The sequence below is a fragment of the Puma concolor genome, chromosome A2 (assembly GCF_028749965.1).
Source record: "Puma concolor isolate L17-30 chromosome A2, mPumCon1.1.hap2, whole genome shotgun sequence".
Lineage (NCBI taxonomy): Eukaryota > Metazoa > Chordata > Mammalia > Carnivora > Felidae > Puma > Puma concolor.
In genome coordinates this window covers 111634810-111655402 of record NC_141668.1, presented here as the reverse complement: position 1 = coordinate 111655402, position 20593 = coordinate 111634810, and the positions used below count along the sequence as shown (strand labels likewise).

The following is a 20593-nucleotide window of genomic DNA, read 5'->3' as shown; positions in this document are numbered from 1 at the left end:
GTCCCAGTGGTTCATTTTTGCTTTTGTTTCCCTTGGCTCCTGACACTTGTTGAGCAAGAAGTTACTGTGGCCAAGATCGAAGAGATTTTTGCCTGCTTGTTTCTCTAGGATTTTGATGGCTTCCTATCTTATGTTTAGGTCTTTCATCATTTTGAGTTTAGTTTTGTGTCTGATGTAAGAAAGTGGTCCAGGTTCACTCTTCTGCATGTTGCTGTCCAGTTTTCCCAGCACTGCTTGTTAAAGAGACTGTCTTTATTCCATTGGATATTCTTTCCTGCTTTGTCAAAGATTAGTTGGCCATACGTTTGTGGGTCCATTTCTGGGTTCCCTATTCTGTTCCATTGATCTGAGCATCTGTTCTTGTGCCATATTTTTTTCTTGAGTTACTTTAGATTAGTTCTGTTTTTCTAGGAATTAGTTCATTTCCTCTGAGTTATCGAATATATTGGTATAAAGTTATTCACAGTATCTAAAGCAAATTGTTTACTTTGTAATAAGGTATAATTTACATGTGGTGAAGTGCCCATATCTTAGATGTACAGTTCAGTCAATTTTGACAAATGCACATGTTCGTCTAATCCATACTCATTTGAAGGTCACAGACTATTTGTGTGAGTTTAGAGAGCTCTCCAGTGTCCCTTCCCACTCCCTGACCCAGACAACCCTGTTCTGATTCTGTCACCGTAGACTAGTTTTGCCTAGCCTAGATGTCACAGAAATGGGACTATACGGTATGTACTCCTCGTATTCATCCATGTTGTTGTTTCTTCTCATTGTATGATTATGTGAATATAAAATTACGGGTGTGCCAGTTTGTTCATTTTCCTGTGGATGGACACCTAGGCTGCTTGCAGTTTGGGGTATTGGGGTAAAACTGCTGCGAAGATTTCTTGTGTAAGCTCTTGTGGACATATATCGTCATATCTCACGGGTAAATACCTATGAGTGTAATTAATCGGCCATGGGATAGTTTCTATGTTTAACTTTTTGAGAAACTGCCAAACAGCTTCTAAATGAATGAATCACTTTATATCTCCACCAGCTATGTGTGTGAGTCTCGGTTGTCTCATGTCCTCAACGTTCGGGCTTATCCGGCTTTTTCGTTTTAGCCATTCTGGTGCGTGTGTGGTGGTGTCTTCTCATGGTTCTAATTTGCGTCTTCCTGGTGACTAATGATGTTGAGCAACTTTTCATATGCCCACGGGCCATTTATATTTTTTCCGTTATGAAGTATCTGCTCAAGTCTTTGGTCCATTTTTTTAAAAAAAAATTTTAATGTTTATGTTTGAGAGAGAGGGAGACACAGAATCCGAAGCAGGCTCCAGGCTCTGAGCTGTCGGCACAGAGCCCGATGTGGGGCTCAAACCCACAAACTGTGAGATCATGACCTGAGCTGAAGTCGATGCCTAACTGACTGAACCACCCAGGCACCCCAAGTCTCTGGTCCATTTTGTTGTTGTTGTTGTTACTTGAATTTTTATTCTTGAATTGAAGGAGTTTTGTATATATCTTGGATACACTCAGTTTTCAGGTAGATGTATTATGAATATTTTCTTCCCGTCTGTGACTTTCCTATTTATTTTTTTACAGTATCTTTTGATGAGCAGTAGTTTTAAAGTTTTTATGGAGTCCAGTTCATCAGTTATGCTTTATGGTTAATGCCTTCTGTGTGCTCTCGGAAATCCCTAAAGGTCATGAAACGATTCTCCTACATTTTCTTCTTGCAGCTTTGTAGTTTTCTCTTTTATGTTCAAGTCTGTAATACACCTTGAATTTTTGTTTATAGTATGAAGTGGGAATATGGGTTCTTTTTCTTCCATATGGGTTTCCAGTATCATTTGTTGAGAAGACTTCCCTTTTTCCCCTGCATTACTCTGGTGCCTTTATTGAAATCATCTGACCATTTAACTATGGATCTGTTTCTGCACCCTTCATCCCATTGATCATTTGTCTGCTTTCACCACATTGTTTTGAGTATTGAAGCTTTATAACAAATTTTAGAACAGGTAGAGTAAGTCCTCCATCTTTGTTTAGGTCCTTTACAGTTCTGTATCACTTTTAAAAACAGCTTGTCAATTTCTACCAGAAAAAAATCCTGCTGGGACTTTGATTGGGATTATATTGATTATATAGATCAGTTTGGAATAACTGACCATCTTAACAGTATTGAGTTTTCCAGTGCGTGAACTTCATAGGTCTTTCCATTTATTTATGTACTCTGTAGTTTCTCTTGGCAATATTTTATTATTTTGCTCTAGAGGTCTTTTATGTAGTTTGCTAAATTTATCCCTAAAGATTTCACGTTTTTAAGCTTTTATAAAATGGTATTTAAAATTTTTAAATTCATAGCATTTAGTTGGTAGCATATACAAATGCGAGTGATTTTTGCACGTTGGCCTTATTATAGATTCTTGGGCTTAATGTCCACATATAAAGCCAGTTTTGTTCTTCTTTTCAATCTACTTGCTTTTTCTTTTTCTTGCCTTGTTGTACTTGCTAAGTCCTGCAGGACAACATTGAATAGAAACTGAAGGTAAACATCTTTATCTTGCTACAAGGTGAAGCATTCAGTCTTTCATCATTGCTAGGATGTAAGCTGTAGATTTTATTTTATTTTTTTACCGATGCCTTCTTTCAGGTCGGGGAAGTTTTCTTTTATTTTTAATCTTCTGAGAATTAAATTAAAATCCTCAAAGGGTGTTAAATTTTGTCAAATTTCTTTCCCATATGTATTGGTTAATGATTAAATTATTTTCTCCATTAATTGGCTAATATGATTAATAACATTGATTTTTGCATGTTGAACCAAATTTTCTTTTGGGGGACAAACTCCACTTGGTCATGATCAATTATCCTTTTTCTATATCACTGTATTTTATTTGCTGACATTTTTTTTAGGATTCTGCATCTATGTTCGTGAGTATCAGCTTATAATTTTATTTTAATATCCTTGTTTGATTTCTGTATCAGTCGTTTATGCTGGTCTCATAAAAAGGAGTTAGGAAGTGTTCCCTCTTCTTTTTTTTTTGGAAAAGTTTGTATATTAGTATTATTTTTTACTGACGTTTTGAGAGACCTTACCAGTGAAGTCATTTGGGTCTTGAGTTAATTTATGGGAAGTTTACAAATGGTGGATCCAGTTTCTCTAACGAGTATAAGGTGTGTTTGTCTGCTGGGGTTGCCATAAGATAACGTGGCAAGGGGAATTGAGTTTCTTAACATCTCTGGTGGCTGTGAGTCAGATCAAGGGGTCAGCAGGTTTGGTTTCTTCTGAGGCCTCTCTCCGTGGCCTGCAGATGGCACCTTTTCCCTGCATCCTCAGGTGGTTGCCCTGTAGTCTGTGTCTTCTGTCTCCCAATCCCGTGTTTTTATAAGGACACCAGTCATATTGGATTAGGGCCCCCCCGCCCAACGGCCTCATTTTGCCTTAATTCTTTAATCACCCTGTCTTCAAACACATTACATTCTGAGGCACTGGAGGTTAAGACAAAACACGTGAATTTGTGGGGGGCGGGGGCGGGGGCGGGGACATAAGTTAGCACATAACGTAGAGTTACTTAGATTTGCATGTGTGTGAGTTGGTTGAACAGTATTTCAAGGAATCTATTTCATCTAAACTGAGGAAATGATTTTGGCACAGTGTGTTCATAACATTCTACTATCCTTTTAATGTCTGAAAGATCTCTAGTGATGTTCCAAACCTCTCTCATTCCTGATATTGACAATTTGTGGTTTTGATCTGGCTCTAAATATAGGTTTTGTTAGCAATTGGTCGTGACTCTTGTACAAGGAAAATGGGCTTGGATAAGATTGGTGTCAAAATCAACAAGAAGTGAGTACACATGGGATCATTGCACTGTGGCTGCACAAAGCAAAATGTTTCTACAGACCACCTCTTGGAAATTCCCATTTAGTTATTAAGATGCAAAGTGTTAATGCTTTAAGTTTATTTCACAGTAAGTATTGTGCAAGTATTTGTTTGTTTACCATTTTATTTATTTTTTTAATTTACATCCAAGTTAGTTAGCATTTAGTGCCACAATGATTTCAGGAATAGATTCCTTAATGCCCCTTATCCATTTAGCCCATCCCCCCTCCCACAACCCCTCTGGTAACCCTGTTTGTTCTCCATATTTAAGAGTCTCTGATGTTTTGTCCCGCTCCCCGTTTTTATATTACTTTTGCTCCCCTTCCCTTATGTTCATCTTAAAGTCCTCATCTGAGTGAAGTCATATGATATTTGTCTTTCTCTGACTAATTTCACTTAGCATAATACCTTCTAGTTCCATCCATGTAGTTACAAATGGCAAGATTTAATTCTTTTTGTTTGCTGGGTAATACTCCATTGAATATATATACACCACATTTTCTTTATCCATTCATCCATCGATGGACATTTGGGCTCTTTCCATATTTTGGCTATTGTTGATAGTGTCCAGCTCTTTATTAGTATCAGTTTTTTTCATTAATCAGTAATTCTTTATTGTGTGTCTTAAAGAGCTGATACATTAAACAGTGATCTTAAAAAATAAATTGTGGAAATGTATTCATCCACTGTTTGATTTAGAGTGAATTTTTATGTCATTGGTCAAGCAAGGAGAAAAACTTCAAAGCTCTAAGTGGGACTTGGGGGAAATCTGGAGATATCCTTGGCATCTAGAAAATGAGCGTGGTTTCACCAACCCAAAAGGTGGCTTTTTTGGAGCTGCAGAAACCCTTATGATTTTAGCCATTGGTGTTATAGACATTGATGCCTGAGGTGCATCACTTCTTGGAGGCAGGTCTTTACGTGTTTAGTCATTTTCTCTTGGAAGAGTTAGTGGTAGTCATGCAGCAGTACGGAGTGAGCCATAATGTATTTTGTTTCCTTCCCAAAATCTGCAAGGACTGGCAAAATTCCAGTAAACGATGTGGAACAGACCAATGTGCCCTACGTGTACGCTGTTGGGGATATTCTGGAGGGTAAACTTGAGCTCACACCCGTTGCCATACAGGCAGGCAAGCTGCTGGCTCGAAGACTTTTTGGGGGCTGTTTGGAAAAGGTGAGTTTCCTGCTGTCGTTTTTGAGATGATATCTAAATCAAAATTGCGATTAAAAGAATCAACACTTGTGTGCTTGTTTTGCAAGTAAAGGGTTCCTCACAGATAAATTAGTATTTACTAATGATTTTCAACAAATACTGTTTGAGTGCCTGCCATGTGCAAGATGGCAAGATGTGCAAGATGCTGGGTGATATACGAAGGATTGGCATGGATCCAGTGCCAAAGGGCTTCCCAGGCGGGTGGGGGATTATGAGTAAGGTAAGACAAGGGGCAATTAGTTGTGACTGATTGGACTGATAAAGGTGTCCCAGGTGGATGGCTGCTGGCCCTGACTTCAGTGCCTGCTGGTGTGTGTGTGAACCTGGTCAGGTTGTTTCAAGTCTCTGTGCCTCAGTTTCGCCTCTGCCAAGTGTGACGGAGATGATTCCTACCATGTCCTGCACCTTTCGTTGCGTTCGATCAGAGATGTGGTACGGGCTTTGCAGGATGAATAATTAAAAACTGAGGAAGCACAGGACTGTTCTGGTAAGTAGATAATGCAGAGGCAAGCACAGAGCTCAGCAGGGCTTGGTTTGCTCCAGGACTGTGAGCAGTCTGTTAGAGTTCCCAACTGGAGACGTCATGCCCCACTCCATGAGAGCACTCTGGACATGTGCAAGTGTTGGCGGAGGAAGGGCGTGGGTGGGGGTGAGGAATGCTAAATGTTCTGTTCCACACGAGGAACTGTCCCTTCCACCATACCTACAGCATTCCAGGAGTGCCTAGGTGGCTCGGTTAAGCATCTGACTTCGGCTCAGGTCATGATCTCGAGGTCTGTGAGTTTGAGCCCCGCATCGGGCTCTGTGCTGACAGCTTGGAGCCTGGAGGCTGCTTCAGATTCTTTGTCTCTCTCTGCCCCTCCCCCGCTCACCCTCTAGCTCTCTCTCAAAAATAAACATTAAAAAAAATTTATAAAAAAAAATCCTCTCATGCCACAGTAACGAATTGGAAAGGCCTTCTCTACGCGGTGGGGACTGTTGAGACCTTTATTCCCTCTATCTTTTTGTTTAGAAAGACGTTAAACCACAGGAAGAATAGTAACAATCACCCATATTACCCTTTCTTCCAGATCGCCCCATTATTAATATTTTGCCATCTTGGCTCTCTCTCCTTTTCTGAATATGCATGTGTACACGCGTGTACTTTGTTTTTCCAGAGCTTTTTGAGGTAAGTGGCAGGCATCAGTGACCTTTGGCACCTGTATACTTCAACACACATCTTCTGAGAACAAGGATATTTACTTCCATAACCACAGTTCTCTTATTCTATCTGAGAAATTCAACAAAAATGAAACACTGTTCAGATTTCCTCAGATGTCCATCACGTGTGCGCATGTGCACGTGTTTGCTTACCGTGGCACACTCAACTCTTCTGACCCTTAAAGCTCTTTTAGATTGGCGTCGTCCCCCTGCCTTTAATTGTCTGCTTGTTTTGTTTTTCATGACTTTGATTCTTGATGAATTCAGACTGCTTTCCTTGTAGTGTCTCTATTCTGAATTTCTCTGATGGTTTTGCATGATTCAGTTCAGGTGAAGCGTTCTGAGCATACATGCTTCGTAAAGGATGCTGTGTTCTGCTTTTTTATCGCGCCAGATGCCTTGTGAGGTCATGAATGAAGACCTCGAACGTATACATGGAGGCCTTGCTAGGATGTGGGTCTGCAGGTGTCAATGGGTGGGGCCTGGGATGCTGAACATACATTGTCACAATGCAGTTAGCATTTCGGGGTGTATGGAGGCAGAGTAATGCCTAATGCTCCAAGAAGTCAATCCAGGTGGCTTTGAGGAGCAGTGTGGTCAGGGTATGAAGAAAAAGTGAGCATTAAGGTACAGGACCAAAAGGAAGGCTACAGGCAAGGCAAGACGAAGTCCAATTCAGTTGGAGGAGATGGTCTAAGATGTGGAAAAAGTGTTTCAGATGAAAGGAAGGAACACTGAGGCATTTCTTCTTCATTATCCTTAATTGTTAGGACACCAGAGACAAAAAGCATCCATTGAGAATAAGCCTCCCCCGTAAGCCGTGGGACACGGGGTCAGTTGCTGGTCAATACAGCCGACCCTTGAACATCAAGGGTTTGCACTGTGTGGGTCCACTTACAGTGGATTCTTTTCAGTAAACACAGGACAGTGCTATCTATAGGTGTATTTTCTTTTCCTTATGATTTTCTCAATAACATTTTCTTTTCTCTAGCTTACCATATTGTGAGAATGCAATATCCGATACGTGTAACATAATAACATGTATTAGTCAACTGTGTTATTGGTAAGGCTTCCCAGTCAACAGTAGGCTTTTCGTAGCTAACTTTTTCGGGGTGGGGTGGGATCAAAAGCCATAGATGGGTTTTTGACTGCATCGGGGTTCAGCACCCCAACCCCCACATTATTCACAGTGCAACTGCAAATGAATCAATGAATATCTGAGGGCCTGAGAGAAGTCTGGAAAGACGAAGGCAGTCCCTGTGGTTATGTGATTTTTCTCTAGCCGCGTGGAAGAAAAGAAAAATCCTTGGCTTACCCATGATTTGTAGGTTAGCAAAACTGAAGTGGTATTGGAGCACATAACTCAAAGATTCTAGGCCCACGTATACCGTCCACCTCACCGATAGAGGGATACCTGGTGGCGTGTTGATTGGTTTTTGTCTTGGGTAATGAGAAATAGAGACTCACTCACGTGACGCATACTGAGGGGGTTTCTTACAAGGATCCTGTAAATTAGTAAGTTGCAATGCACAGTGACTCTGAATAAGCGGCATTCCGGGACCGGGCCGCACTGCGTTTGGAGCTAGAACTGGGTCTGGGGTCATGGCTGCCCTGGGGGTGCTCTGCTTCACAGGGTGCTCTTCCATTAGCCTCATGGCCACCAGGGGATTCTTTCTTTGCTTCGAGCTCATCTTCCTGCAAAAGAAAGAATTTCATTAACGTAGCTTATCTTTTTCTACGTAGGTTTCTGGCCAGCTCATGCCTTGGCTTTCTTTGTCACCCTTGACCTAATCACCAGCAACCTGTTGGCAAGGTTGGGGGGCCACGCAGTGCTATGGGCAGTGTCGCCCCTTGAGGGGCTATGGATGGACGGGCCTAGAGACCTCTATCTCTGGTTGAACCCTCTATCGTTTCTGTGCTGCCGCACCCTTTCTCTCCACGCAAGGTTTTTATGACACTTCCGCCAGTGTGTTCCCGTTCTCCTACAGCTGTCACAAAGACACCCTCTTCCAGGCAGAGATGCCACCTGCACTCACACTCACTTTCCCACAGGCAGGTGCACAGAGCTGCTGGGAGATGCGTGTAGGGCTCAGGGTCTGCAGTCTCCCTGTGATCTCCACTCACACCCTGCCTTAGTCTCATAAGGGCTCTCTGGGGGCTGTGCCAGAACCACAGGACCTATGAGATCCCGGTCCCCACGTTATCCCCCCACCGTACATACACCATCTCCCCTTGATGGGTCCAGGGCAGTCACCCCCTCCAACACTGTCGAACTGCTTCTTTGTAGTTACGTGAACCGCCAAGGGTGGTCTCAGCTCCCACCGAGATAGTGTGATTCTCGGTTGCCTGGTAAAGGTGTTCCGGGGGAGCGGGGTCTGGAATCCCGGGGATGGAAAGATGACATTTTAGAGAGTCTCTGGAGGCACTCCGCCCCTACTGCTCTATTTCAGAAACGGAAGTCGGGTGTGGGCTCTGGGAGAGCTGGTCTCTGCCCTGGAGTTGGGCTCGCCCCATCCTTTTGGGTAACTTCGAATGCGCCGACGCAGTGATAGGGTAAAATGAGTCACATTGAACCGGACTTCCTTGTTCTCCTTCTGTAGATGTATGTAATGTAGATGTTTGCTGTGAAAAGTGTCCCAAAATAAGCAGATGTAATTTGTTTATCTTTCAGTGTGATTACGTTAATGTTCCGACTACAGTGTTTACTCCTTTGGAATACGGCTGCTGTGGATTATCTGAAGAGAAAGCTATTGAAATGTATAAAAAAGAGAATCTCGAAGTAAGATTGTGTTTTAATTTACTGCTTACTTTTTTAGAAGTTCTCTTTCTGTCAACTGACTTTGCTGTCGCTTTTTGTTTTGCACATGACCGTAACGGTTGTGTTGTAGGAAATCATATTCCTGTTTTAGGAAAATTAGGAATTCAGTAATTTAACTCTCCTTGTCTAGCTAATAATAATACAGCTGGGGAAAGGGAGACATACAACATATGCATTAGGACTTAGGGTCACAAGTGACAAACGTCTATTGGAGTAAGCTTATACGAGGAAGCACAAGTTACTATAAAACTTTTAGGAATGCGGGAGGGGATCAAGGCCTCAGGAAGAGCTAAGAACCAGGAACTGCAACTCGCGTGCATGCGGTTCATTCTTCTGCTTTTTGAGCACGGACTGTATTTGCCCCTGGTATGCACATAGCAGCCAAAATATGGCCTTTCTTCGACAGACGAGTTTATCCCATAGTGCTGGTCTTAGGAGGAATCAACTGACTCACTGTTTCTCAGTCTCAATTCCAAATTATGGGAGATGACATCTGATGGGTCCGAACTGGGTCAACCGTGCACCCACTTCCATTCCACATGGCGGTAGCCAGGCTTGTGTCACATCCACACGGCTCTGGGAGCCTGCATTGTTTATGGCCTCCGGTGGGCGGGGGGTGGGGGGGGAGTAGGGGGGTGGGAGGTGGGACAGTTCCCAGGGTTGTCAGCCTGTTGTGGGCTGTGGGCTGTCAGATTCCCAAAAAGATGTCCTCCATACACGTTTATTTCCACCTCCCTGTCGCCCCTGCCCCATCCAATCATAACAAGCTTCTAAGTAAATATTTTCTTACGTTGTATTTTGATGAACAGGTTGAACGGGTTTTCTTCGGCACACCCTTCCAACATAGGGGGGATAGGGAGGAGTAAAAAGAGCAGGAAGATGATTAGTACTTGATGTTTTCAGCAAAAGAGAATTGAAATATCGTTCTTCTCCCTTGAAGGCACCTCAGTTACTGGGAATTCCTTTAAGTGACAGCACTAGTTAAGTGGCCTTATATACATTTCTCGTATACATGATTAAAACTTTATAATGTTGGGGCCCCTGGGTGGCTCAGTCGGTTAAGCGTCTGACTCAGCTCAAGTCTTGATCTCAGGGTCGTGAGTTCAGGCCCCACGTTGGGCCCTGCACTGGGATTGAAGAGTACTTAAAACTACATATGTACTTTATAATGTTATTTTAGATGGTTGTTTTCAATGAGAAGCAGACGTTTTAGAGGATAGTATTTGATCAGAGTTTGTAATTCCTTGTAGGAACGGGTCATTTATTTTCTGCAGTGGTGAACTTTGACTTGAGTTTTGGAACCGTGTGAACAGTTACGGGTTTAACACTTAGTTCAAAACATTTGAAGTTAATGAGAAATTAAGATAGAAAGGCACATGAGAGGAAGAACATAGAAGGCTATATGCCAGACAGAGGAATGTCTTTATAGGAAAAGAGTTCCCTGGGTTTCTGGGATTATGTCAGGACCTTTTTCCTAAGGTCACTGCAGATCAACTAACCTTTTCTTTCTTTCTTTCTCTTTCTTTCTTATTTATTTATTTATTTATTCATTTATTTATTTATTATTTTTTAAATTCACTAATCAGAATTTTGGTCTATTATTTTTTTTAAATTCCTGTGTGAAGAGACTTGGGGAAGCCTCTCAAAAACACATAGATAATATTTTTTTCAAAGTGAGGATATCGAGGTGGGAAGAAAAAAGAATAGGATGGTGTTAGAAGAAAAAGGAATGTTAGAAATTATATTTAATATAAAAAAAAAACCCTCGAATTTGTTAGTTTGCAGAATTCATGCCATGAAGTCCCATAGACTTGCTTTAGAATTAACCTAAAAATCTACCTCTGCGTTTCCTGCCACCTGACTGGGGGAGGGAGAATTGAGGGAGATTTCTCAAGTTTTCACAAAACGGGCTTTGAGATACGGTGAACAATCACCTGAAAGTATCCCCTTCATAAATATAATTATGGGTTTTATAGAGCTGTTTCTTATTACAGCCAGAAACGCAATACCATGGCATAATGCCACAGCACAGTATATTAAAAAAGTAATTCCTGAAGAGGCCAAAATATGGCTGTGTTGATGTGCTGCTCTCTGGTAAAATACAAAATTTTCAAGTGTCTAGAACCAAGGTTTTAACCTGTTTCAATATGAATTCCTTTGGGAGTCTATTAAAATCCTTGGTTCCCAGGGAAGACTCCCTCTACATGCTGATGTACCTGAGAGCCATCCTTAAGGCTTCCTTGTTGGTCACCATCAATAGTTCACCAGGAAGTGCTGTCAGTTTTGCTCCTAGAGTATGTCTTGTGTGTTCCTGCTTCTTTTCATCCGTGCCCTCCCCAGCCTATGTCAGTCCACCATCATCTCCTGTTCTCCCTGCGTTCAGCTCACTCTTAGTCCACACCAACCTGGTCATCACACATCAACCAGAAGAGCTTTTAAAAATATAGATCAAAGGGGCGCCTGGGTGGCTCAGTCGGTTAAGCGGCTGACTTTGGCTCGGGTCATGATCTCACGGTCCGTGAGTTCAAGCCCCGCGTCAGGCTCTGTGCTGACGGCTCAGAGCCTGGAGCCTGTTTCAGATTCTGTGTCTCCCTCTCTCTGACCCTCCCCCATTCATGCTCTGTCTCTCTCTGTCTCAAAAATAAATAGACTTTAAAAAAAATTAAAAAAGAAATATAGATCAGGGGCGCCTGGGTGGCTCAGTCGGTTAAGCATCCGACTTCGGCTCGGGTCATGATCTCGCGGTCCGTGAGTTCGAGCCCCTCGTCGGGCTCTGTGCTGACAGCTCAGAGCCTGGAGTCTGTTTCAGATTCTGTGTCTCCCTTTCTCTCTGACCCTCCCCTGTTCATCATCTGTCTCTCTCTATCTCAAAAATAAATAAATATTAAAAAAAAATATATATATATATATAAATCAGTTATGCCCTTTCCCAGCGTAAGGCTTTTTGATGATTTCCCGGTGTTCAGAAAATACTGTCTGAACTCCTCACTGTTTGTAAGAAGAGGCATCATGTAATCAGGCCATTCACGTTGCTGTCTGTCCTGCTTATAATGGTCCAGTCACACTGGTCTACGGTTTGTTCTAAAAACTCACCATATTTATGGCACAATCTGTAGGCTTCTAGTTCCCCTTGCTTATTACTATGATATGGAAAAGGTGAGGCTAAGCACCCCTGCCCTGCCAACACTAGGGAAATTATTACCTAAAGAAGACAGATAAAAAGAAACTATGTTTTTCCCCCAGTGCAGTGATTCCATTCCTGATACTGTCACTTAGGAGAAGAGATAGAAATGAGAAAGAAAGAGATATCGGGGTTTCTCCTGGGTGAAACAGCCCACTCTTTTCCTACTGAATACGTGTTATGTGGAACGAGGGAGCAGGGGAGTAAGATCTGTACTGACTGTTAAGGTCATGTTGACCGTCAAAACCACTGTATCGCTGAGCTACCAAATACCTTGGAACCAAAAGAAGCAGATGACTGAGAATAAAGTTCATCACATAGGAAGGGTTGAGATACAGATGATATATATGCATAAACAAGGATGAGCCAACATAAATATAATTCACACCTTGCAGTGGAAAATCCGACAAGTGGTCCAGAAGTGGTATTCGGAAATGTGACAGAAGAAAGCATCCTAATATTAAAGAATGACTGAATTTGAAGATTGAAATGACATACCATTTTCTAGGAGAAACTGATGTAGCACGATTGACACAAACATGTTCTAGGTAAGCTAGTCATTCACAAGGCCAATGAACCAACCTGGCCCCAGGCTTTTTTATAAGGACATTCAGTGCCAAAGACAATAGAGTGATGTGGAGGGAAAGGGATCTGCCTTTAAAAATAATCTCTCAAGGATAGGGGGATAGTAAAGGAGAAAAACAGCAATGAGATTTTGGGGGGAAAAGGAGATAGATGAGTGGTAAAAAAAAAAAAAAGGTTATAAACAGGTATTGGGAAAGTCAAGAAACAACTTCACTTCTCATCAGAGTCATCAAGCCTCAAAAATTAGGAATGCCATGTACTTCTGGGAGGGACTTGGAGGGGCCAACTGACATCATCAGAAAGCCCATTTAAGAAAGAGTGAGGCTCTCACCTCCCTGACACTCTACAGAGCACTTTCCACACACTGGTAAATACCTGGATGGTTATTTTCTGGAGATAGATAAAACCAAATCCTCTTGACTGGGGGCACTGGGATCAAATGAAGATGTGGGCGTTATCCCAGCACAGTCCTGAAATGAGCAAATACAGTTCCTCCCACTGAGCTCCCGGAACTCTGGCAACCAGCGGTCACCCTTGTCTGGCCAGAGGTTGGTAGAGTCTGATTTCTTGGGGGACTCTGACAAGCCCATTGAGAATGACCTGAAGATACTGAATAAAGGTCCCCAAATAAACTTACCTGTTAGATAATTGGACAGTAAAGTTCAGATTCAGTTTGCTGTAAACATGAGCTCAAAGCTTTCAAACTTTGAAAAATATCTTTAATTGAGGCATAATTTACTTAAAGAAAAATGAAGATTTATTGTGTGTGTGTACAGTTTTATGAGTTCAAACAGTTGAAACCGTCATTAGAATCAAGATAAAACACAGTTCTATCACCCCCAAAGTCAAACATCTTTTTAATTCCCAGCATTTAATATGAGCAATCAAAGGTTATCAAACTTACAAGAAACAGACTGTACCTATGCACAGGAATAATGTATTACACTCATGAACAGAGACTAGGACATCTTTCAGAAGTAACATTAAGAGAACCAACAGACACCTGTTGTAAATGCAAGGGATGATAGCAGAAATTTAAAAAACCCAATTGGATGGGCATTTATCCCAAAGGAATGCAGTCTTAACATGTATACGTGAATTTTGTAGCAGCTTTATTCATAATAGCTCCAATTTGGGAAAAAAACAAATATTCTTCAGCAGATGAATGGTTAGACAAAAGGCGGTACATCCATACCAGGGACTACTACCCAACGATAAAGATGGATGGACAACAGTGATGTTATGGAAAATGGCGAAGCAGGGAAGCTCTGGGAATCCATCCCTTCACTGAGACAACATCTGAACTGGTGGGAAATGGTTGAAGCAATTCTTTTGGAACCCTCGAGCCTAGTTGTGTACTTTCAGTGCCCAGAGGAGAACTTGAGGACGAGGCTAGGGATCTGTGGTGGGTTTCTGTGTTTTCCTAATGGCTGACATCCCACAGAGCCAGCACCATGGTGGGTAGCTGCTGGGTTGGTGGCCTCTGTGCCTGGTGCAGCTGGCTGGTGCCAGAGTGGGCAGTAAGGACCTTGTCCTCCAGAAATTGGGGCGGTGTTTTGACTGCTGATCCTTGCTTCTGATGGCTGAGGGTTCGGCACCAACCTCCACAAGCTGAAGTGGCTTCCCTGCTGTAGTGGGACTTCAAGAGAGAATACTCCCTTCTCCCCCCCCCCCCCCCCTTTTGGGAGTCAGACATTTAAGGTCATCTTTATCAGGTCCCTGGCTGACCTCCGAGACAATGGAACAGAAACCACAACAATGAACATATAGTATGCAAAAACAGTTTGGAAAAGTCATATGTGGATAACTCTAGCCCTCAACAAGCAAGAAACCCTAGCCATCTCTGAGGTGTGGAAATATATAATTTCCAGGTACCATATTCTAATACTCAGAATGTCCAGGCTTAAGGGAAAAAACACAGCATATATTCGTTTGCCAGGACTAACATAACAAAGTACCACAAATTGGGGTTTAAACCACAAAATTCTATTGACTCACAGTTCTAGAGGTTAGAAGTCCACCATCAAGGTGCTGACAGGGTTGTTTCCATTTGATTTCTGTGAGGGAGAATCTGTTCCATCCCTCTTTCCTAGTTTTGGTGTTTTGCTGGCAGTCTTCGTCATTCCTTGGCTTGTAGATCTTACCTTTCCTTGGGATTCCCATTTGTGTGTGAGATTATCTAAAACTTTCCTTTTTTAAATTTTTTTTTTCCAACGTTTTTATTTATTTGTGGGACAGAGAGAGACAGAGCATGAACGGGGGAGGGGCAGAGAGAGAGGGAGACACAGAATCCGAAACAGGCTCCAGGTTCTGAGCCATCAGCCCAGAGCCCGACGCGGGGCTCGAACCCACGGACCGCGAGATCGTGACCTGGATGAAGTCGGACGCTTAACCGACTGCGCCACCCAGGCGCCCCTAAAACTTTCCTTTTTTACAAGGACACCAGTCACAGTGGATTATGGGAACCACCCTACTCTAGAATGACATCATCTTAACTAATTACACATACATTGACCCTATTTGATCACATACTAAGATACCGTGGGCTAGGACTTCAACTTACAAATTTTGGGAGGACACAGTTTAACTAGTAACAACCTACCAAAAAAAAAAAAAAAAAAAAAACCCAGAAAAGGAAAAAAGAGTTTGACAGAAACTGTTCCAGAAGAAGCCCAGACTTTCAAATTATTAGTCAAAGACATTAAATTGACTATTAAATCAATGTTAAATATATTCAGTGAGCTAAAGGAAACTGTGGACAAATAACTAAAGGAAATCAGGAGAACAGTGTCTGAACAAAATATCATTCCAGAGATAGAAATTATGAAAAAGAACCAAGAAGAAATCCTGGAGCTGAAAAGTACAATAACTGAATTGAAATACTCGCTCGAAGGGTTCAGCAGCATATATGTAAGTATGCAGAAGAAAGCATCAATGAACTTGAAAATAAGACCATTGAAATTACAGTCTGCTCAGCAGAAAGAAAAAGGAATGGAGAAAAATGAAGAAATCCCAAGAGACGAATGGGACAGCTTGAAGCATGCTAGCCTATGCCTTAAAAGAGTCCCAGTAGGAGACGGGAGAGAATAAGAGGCAGAAGAAATATTTGAGGAAGTAATGGGCAAAACTTCCCAGATTTGATGAAATAGTCAACCTACACAACCAAGCAGGGTAATCTCAGAGATCCATGCTGACAGCTACAATCAAATTGTTCAAACCCTAAGAAAAAGAGCGAGTTTTAAAAGCAGCCAGAGGGAAGCAACTCATCATATGAAAAGGTCTTTCACAAGGTAAAGGGCTGATTTTTCATAACAACAGAGGCTGGAAGACACTGGGGCGAAATAGTTAAAGTCCAGAAAGAAAACTATCATCCAAGACTTCTGTATCTGGCAAATCTGTCCTTCAGAAATGAAGGATATATATTTTTTTATAAATTTTTTTTTCTTACGTTTATTTATTTTTGAGAGAGAGCGTGAGCAGGGGAGGGGCAGAGAGAGAGGGAGACACAGAATCCGAAGCAGACTCCAGGCTCTGAGCTGTCAGCACAGAGCCCGACGTGGGGCTCGAACTCACAAACCGCGAGATCATGACCTGAGCCGAAGTCAGACGCTTAGCCGACTGAGCCACCCAGGCGCCCCAGGATATATATATTTTGTTAATTAATTTATTTATTTTGAGAGAGAGAGAGAGATAGTGCAAACAGGGGAAGGGCAGAGAGAGAGAGGGAGACAGGATCCACAGCAGGCTCTGCAACATCAGAGCAGAGCACGATGCAGGGCTTGAACTCCCAAACCATGAGATCATGACCTGAGCTGAAATCAAGAGTCAGGCGCTTCACTGACTGAGCCACCCAGGCACCCCCAGAAATGAAGAATATTAGGATATTTCGAGAAAAATAAAAACTGAGTAAATTTACTAGGAGACCTGCCCTAAAGAAATGCTATAAAGACTCCTTCAGACAGAAATGAAAGGACACTAGAAGCTATCGGAAAAGTCAAAGAACACTAGCAAAGATAACTTCTTAGGTGCATAACCTGTGTTACTGCACTTTTGGTTTGGTTTGTAACTTCTCTCTTTTGGCTGTGTGATTTAAAAGGAAAATGTAGCAAACATAATTATAAATCCAAGTTAATGAGCATGCATTGTATAAAATGTGTCCTGTGACAGTAAGAATATAAAAGGCGGGGGGGATGGAGGTATATAGAAGCAGAATGTTTGCATACTATTGCAACTAAGTAGGTATTATTCCAACAAGATTATTATAAATTTCAGGTGTTAATTGTAATTCCCAAGGTAACTACTATGATAATAACTTTAAATATACCAAAAAGGAAAGAATAAGGCAGTCAAAATGGTGCACTACAAAAAATAAACTAAGTACAAAAAAGGCAAGAGTAGAGGAATTAAGGAGTGAAAACCATATAAGACCTACAACAGATATACACAAAAATTCCCCTTTATCAGTAATCATGTTAAAATTAAATGGATGAAGGTGTGCTATTAAAAGACAGTTTGTCAGATTTGACTTAAAAAATAGGATCTAGGGGCGTCTGGGTGGCTCAATGGGTTGAGCGTCTGACATCAGCTCAAGTCATGATCTCACAGTTCTGGAGTTTGAGCCCCACATCAGTTTCATGGCTGAAAGCTCAGAGCCAGCTTTGGGTCCTCTATCCCCCTCTCTCTCTGCCCCTCCCCCGCTTACTCTCTCTCTCTCTCTCTCTCTCTCTCTCTCTCTCTCTCTTTCTCTCTCTCTCTCAAAAAAATAAAACATTAAAAAAATAGGATCTCTATATGTTGTTTAAAGAGACTTTCTGTAGATATAAAGATATAGATTGAAAGTTAAGGATAGAAAAAGATATTCTATGCAAATAATAACAAAAAGTGAGCTTTATTATTATTATCAGACAAAATATAATTTAAATTAAAAAGGTTACAATTGAGGGGCAGTGGGTAGCTCAGTCAGTTAAGCATCAGACTTCGACTCAGGTCATGATCTCAGAGTTCGTGGGTTCGAGCCCTGTGTGGGGCTCTGTGCTAACAGCTCAGAGCCTGGAGCCTGCTTCACATTCTGTGTCTCCCTCTCTCTCTGTCCCTCCCCCATTCACACTCTGTCTCTCTCCCTCAAAACTAAAATAAAACATTAGAAAAAAGAAAAAGTTTACAGTAGAGAAAAGATTTATATATTGATTTAAAAACTCAATACAGTAGGGGCGCTTGGGTGGCTCAGTTGGTTAAGCATCTGACTTCAGCCTAGGTCATGATCTCACTGTTCCTGAGTTCGAGCCCTGCATCAGGCTCTGTGCTGACAGCTCAGAACCGGGAGCCTGTTTCAGATTCTGTGTCTCCCTCTTTCTGTCCCTCCCTCTTTCTGTCCCTCCCCCACTCATGCTCTCTCTCTCAAAAATAAATAAATATTAAAAGAAAACTTTTTAAATTCAATACAGTGGGGCTCCTGGGTAGCTCAGTCACTTAAGCGTCCCGACTTTGGCTCAGGTCATGATCTCATGGTTTGTGAGTTTGAGCCCCACATCAGGCTCTGTGCTGACAGCTCAGAGCCTGGAGCCTGTGGTATAATGTGTCTCCCTCTCTCTTCTGACCCTCCTGCACTCACACTCTCTTTCATTCTCTCTCTCAAAAATAAACATTAAAACATTTTTAAAAATTTAATACAGCTAAAATATGTAACAGGTATAAACACATACAGCCCAAAAATATATGAAGACAAAATTGTCAGAAAGATAAATAGACATTTCTACAGTAATAGCTGGAGACTTTAAAATACCTTTTCTTCAATAATGGACCAGACAACCAGACAGGGGAAGGAAGTGGGTACTTGAACACCCATAAACCAATGAGACCTAACATACGTTAGGACACCCCATCCAACAACAGCAGAATACACATTCTTCTCAAGTGCAAATGAAACTTCTCCAGGATAAAGCAGATGTTAGAGCAGAAGACAAGTCTTAATAAATTGTAAGATTAGAGTCGTATGAAGTGTCTCTTCTCATCGCAGTAATGAAACTAAAAATCAGTAACAGAAGGAAAACTATGAAAAAAGGTCAACAGAAATGACAAACTTAGTAGATTGGCTAGGAAAAAAGAAGACTTGAATATCTGAAATCATAAATGAAAGTGAGAATATTCTTACTTTACAGAAATTATCCTTTTTAATTATAGAAGAATACTGTGAACAATTTTATACCAGCAAATTGGATACCTAGAGAAACTGTTCCATTTACTAGACACACTGTATAAACAGGAAAAGCTAAGTCATGAGGAAAAAGAAAGCAACTAGGAAGGTGACGGATCAATGGCGAATCAAAAAACCTCTCAACAAACAAAATTCCAGAACCAGATTGCTTTGCTGGTGAATTCTACCAAACATTTAAAGAAGAATAATTTTCTAACTTTACATGAGGCCAGCACTACCCTTCCACCATGGGCATTTCCACTACAAAAAAGCATAGATAAGGGAAGCCTGGGTGGCTCAGTCAGTTAAATGTCCATCTCTTGATTTTAGCTCAGGTCGTGATCACACAGTTCATGAGTTTGAGCCCCTCATCAGGTTCTATGTGGCAGCCTGGAGTCTGCTTGGGATTCTCTCTCTCCTCTCTCTGTCTGCCCCTTCCCTCATTCATGCTGTCTCTCTCTCTCTCTTTTTCTCTCTCAAAATAAATAAATGTTAAAAAAAATTTTAAGTACAGATAAATTCTTTATGAATATTAATGCAAAAATCCTCAAAATTCTAGCAAATCAAATTAAACAGCATATTAAAAGGACTGTGTCAAAACTAGGTAGTATTTATTCCCAGAAGGCAAGGATGGTTTGGGGTCCCTGGGTGGCTCAGTTGGTTAAGTGCCTGGTTCTTGGTTTTGGCTCAGGTTGTGATCTGGTGGTTCATGGGTTTGAGCCCTGCATTGGATTCTGTGCTGACAGTGCGGAGCCTGCTTGGGATTCTCTCTCTCCCTCTTGCTCTGCCCCTCTCCTGCTCATGCCTGTGCGCGCGCTCTCTCTCTCTCTCTCTCTCAAAGTGAATAAACACTTTTTAAAATTTTAAAAAAAGAATGCAAGAATGGTTTAACATGTGGAAAGTCAGTCAGTACCCTACTATAGAAAGAAGAGAAAACACGATCATCTTGGTGAAAAAAAAAGCACTTGACAAAATTTAACACTCATGATAAAAAAAACAACAAAGTAGGAATTAGGAGTTTCATTAACATGATAAAGGCTATATGTGAAAGACCAATTTTTATTTTCTTGGTTCTGGAGGCTAGAAATCTGACACCGAGGTGTCCACAGAGTTGGTTTTCTCTGTGAGCCATGAGGGAAGAATATTCCAGGCCCCCCTCCTTGGTTTGTACATGGCTGTCTTTTCCCGGTGTGTTCACATCATCTTCCCTCTGAGTGTCTGTGTCCTAATTTCCTGTTCTTGTAAGGACATAGTTATACTGGATTAGGGCCACCCTAATGACCTCACTTTACCTCTTTAAAGACCCTATCCAAATGTGGTTACATTCTGGAGCATTAGGAGTTAGGATTTCAAAGTACAGCTTTGTTTTGAGGGTGTGACTTAATTTCCGCCCATAACAGAACTAAATGAATTTAATTTAGCAAAGTTGCAGGGCATGAAAACACAGAAAAATCGATTGTATTGCTGTGTACCTGCGATGAGCTATCCAAAAGGGAAGTTTAAAAACCATTGCAGTAGGGGCGCCTGGGTGGCTC

The 20593-nt window shown here is 41.6% G+C and overlaps 1 protein-coding gene across 1 annotated transcript in view; it reads left to right on the top strand.

Moving 5' to 3' along the window:
• TXNRD3 (thioredoxin reductase 3) overlaps positions 1-20593 on the top strand; it is a gene marked incomplete at its 5' end in the record, with an annotated part of 68299 nt that overhangs the window by 37548 nt on the left and 10158 nt on the right. Inside the window, 3 exons of the mRNA XM_086682329.1 lie at positions 3756-3832; positions 4886-5042; positions 8953-9060. Coding sequence (XP_086538455.1) covers positions 3756-3832; positions 4886-5042; positions 8953-9060 — 342 coding nt within the window. The remainder of the gene's footprint in view (positions 1-3755; positions 3833-4885; positions 5043-8952; positions 9061-20593) is intronic.